At 27.1% G+C, this 2962-nt stretch overlaps 1 protein-coding gene across 2 annotated transcripts in view; it reads right to left on the bottom strand.

Moving 5' to 3' along the window:
- The window catches only part of LOC106684886 (uncharacterized protein KIAA0930 homolog), a 34476-nt gene extending 32299 nt beyond the window's left edge, over positions 1 to 2177 (bottom strand). For both annotated transcript variants that reach the window (XM_014427239.3, XM_014427329.3), the window contains exons 1-2: positions 1916 to 2177; positions 1608 to 1768 (exon numbers count right to left, since the gene is read on the bottom strand). In XM_014427239.3, the coding sequence (XP_014282725.1) occupies positions 1608 to 1768; positions 1916 to 2030 (276 nt within the window). In that variant the 5' untranslated portion in view covers positions 2031 to 2177. The remainder of the gene's footprint in view (positions 1 to 1607; positions 1769 to 1915) is intronic.
- Positions 2178 to 2962: the final 785 nt, after the last annotated feature.

Here is a 2962-nt window from a genome sequence, read left to right as displayed (position 1 = left end):
TTTTTCTTGACCGCACCCGGACCATATTCCTTTCATCTTTACACACGGTCAATCAATAATCTTCCTTTATTTATTTATTTTTTCATGTACCTAGTTTGATTATGTTTATTTTCTTTATCCTTCTGTTTATATACATATTCAGAGAGATTTTATTTATCTTTACAACACGAGGAGGCCCCTCACCTCCGGACTCAAAATATCTCCTTGAACTCATATGTAAAATTAAATATAACAGGTAACCTTAAAATACCAAAGGTAGCAAAAGGTAAGACACAACGCGAATTACTTTTTCTTTTTTTTCACAGTAATGCACTTACTAATTCACTTTTATTTCTGTTTTAGAGGGTTCGGGAAAAAAAAAAAATTTATCTTTAACATAACAGGTAACCTTAAACTACCAAAGGTAGTAAAAGGTAAGACACAACACGAATTAATTTTTCTTTTTTCACAGTAATGCACTTATTAATTCACTTTTATTTCTGTTTTAGAGGGTTCGAAAAAAATTGATCTTTATGTAATTTTTTTTTACATTTATTTATTTTTATTCTTATGTTATTTTATTTTAGTATGAATGCAATCAGTTATCACTATTACTTATTGCCCAACAACATTGTGTCAGATTGTAATATTTATCAATAAATAAATAAAAAAAAAACAAACAAAAGATAGCACCAAAAAAACAAAAACAAAGGGCAACATAATAGAAATTAATTTTTAGTATATGAAATTTAATTATTAAATATTTTTTTACACAATAATATTTTAAGAATATTTAAATACTTTATTTCCCCCTCCCCACAATTATTTTGATTTTTATCCTTATTCAAATTTAAATTATTTAAAATGTTTTTTCCTCAACACTATTTATGCATAAGAGAAAAGAAAAAATCCAGAAAGATGATTAAACTAATGATGTAAAAGTTATTTAAAAATTAAAAATGACTCATTCATTCTGCATAACAAACCACATGAAAATAAAATCATCTTTGCAATTCACATTATATATTTTTATGTAGCTCCACTTTTGTCTCAAAATCCTCAAAATGAATAGAAGTTCAGTTAAATTTATTGCAATATGTTGGCTTAGCAAAATTTTTGTGACAAGTAAATTGCCTTGTTTACAAAACAGATCAATATTGATTGATTTGATCTCTTGGTATTGAAAATTTTTTTTAACAATTTTGTAGGTATACATTTATATATGTTATCTACTTACTTTTATCAAGTTTAAAGTTAACAATATATAATTTAGAAGTGAAATACAAAAAAAACATAAACAAGTTATTTGAATTATTGGCAATTTTTCAAGTTTGCTCTATAAGTGAATAACAAGTAAAATTCAAGAGATACAATATAAAATTATTTTAAAATTTATAGTTAGTTTTTTATTTAAATAATAATGCTCCTAACTGGTAGATGAGGCAAAATCAGTAAAGCACGATTAATTTTTAGCTGACTTAAATTTAATTTGATGTATAAATATTGATTACTCTCTAAATTATATAATATTAGTGCATCAATGTCTTCTAGGAATCCACACAAACAAAGTAAAATGAATTAAAACAGATTGGATACATATAAAATACAAATAAATAAAAAATGCAAACCTCAAACTTTGGTAAATACTTCGAAGATCCTTTGACATGTTTTTTCCTAACAAAAAATAGCATATCATCACCATCTATGCAATGATCGGCCTGAAATAGAAAATGTCTAACAAAAAGGTCAGTCCAATAGGAAGATCCTTGTAGCATAACAAAACCAGAATCTAAAACAAAATGTTTTAAATGAGAATGTGAAGAAGACATAATCATTTGTCTTAAGGTATTAACTTCAAGTAAGTGCTAATGTTATGTGAATTACATAAATATGACAATAAACAAAAAAGTGCAACATATGCAATTAAAATTCTCACCATCTTTCATCAACTGTCTCATTTCTTTTGTCCTCTGGAAGTTTATCTCTTCCAGGAGTAATTCTAAGGCAGATGGGGGATTGAGCAGTGACAGGTTCAACGAAGACAGAGACATTATATTTCAAATCGTTATAAAACATGAGACAAACGTTTTGTAACCTATTGATTACTAAATGTTGGAACCTAAGACCTCCTATAATGATATTAATGTGAAGGATTGGTGCCTACATCGTTGAAGGGAACAGATAATGAAACCTATGGTGCGAACAGGGCCTTGCTTTGCCTACATCTGAGCTCGAGCGTTCGATAAGCTGATAACAGCGACGCTGAGATCAGCGCAGTAACCCGCCAATCTTCTACGAGGGGAGGGGAATATGAACTCAATTTTTTGCAACATCATAAATTTTACTTATTTATGTCTCATAAAATCAAATATTTTAATAATTATTTAATAAAACCTAATTCTCGTAATTTTTAACTTACTTAACGTTTGCGCAGTGGTAACTTTGAAAAAATCAATAATTTTCCAGTACGTTTTCAACTTCGATCAATTGCTCTCCCTGGCAACACTGTTTAACTACAAAATAAACAATGGAAACTAAGAAAAAATTAATTAATTAAATTAAAACAAAAATCTATTTAATCTACTATTAATTTAATGTTATCTAAGTTAAAGATGTTCTTTTAAATGAGAAATATTTTATTAAAGACTAGTAGATTCGGCAATTTTTTCCCATTACTACATTTAGATTAATTGAATACAATTAAGAGTTTGATGTGAATTAATATATTTAGTTATTTATACATTGGACTTATAATTTAAGCAATTGCTTTTTTTATATCTATTTAGTTTATAGCTATAAATAACATTATATAATAAAAATATAGAAGTAACTTCAACGTAGGGATGGGATATCGATATCGATAATATCGGAATATCGATATTTGGTCTCCGATATCCGATATTTTGATATCGATATTAAGGAACCGATAATATCGGAATATCGATATTGTCTCCCGATGATATCGGAATATCGGTTTCTAAAA

The sequence above is a fragment of the Halyomorpha halys genome, unplaced genomic scaffold (genome assembly GCF_000696795.3).
Source record: "Halyomorpha halys isolate HHAL.00 unplaced genomic scaffold, Hhal_1.1 Scaffold3.1, whole genome shotgun sequence".
NCBI classification, from domain to species: Eukaryota; Metazoa; Arthropoda; class Insecta; order Hemiptera; family Pentatomidae; genus Halyomorpha; species Halyomorpha halys.
Note: the sequence above shows the minus strand (reverse complement) of the source record. Positions and strands in the feature narration are given on the sequence as shown.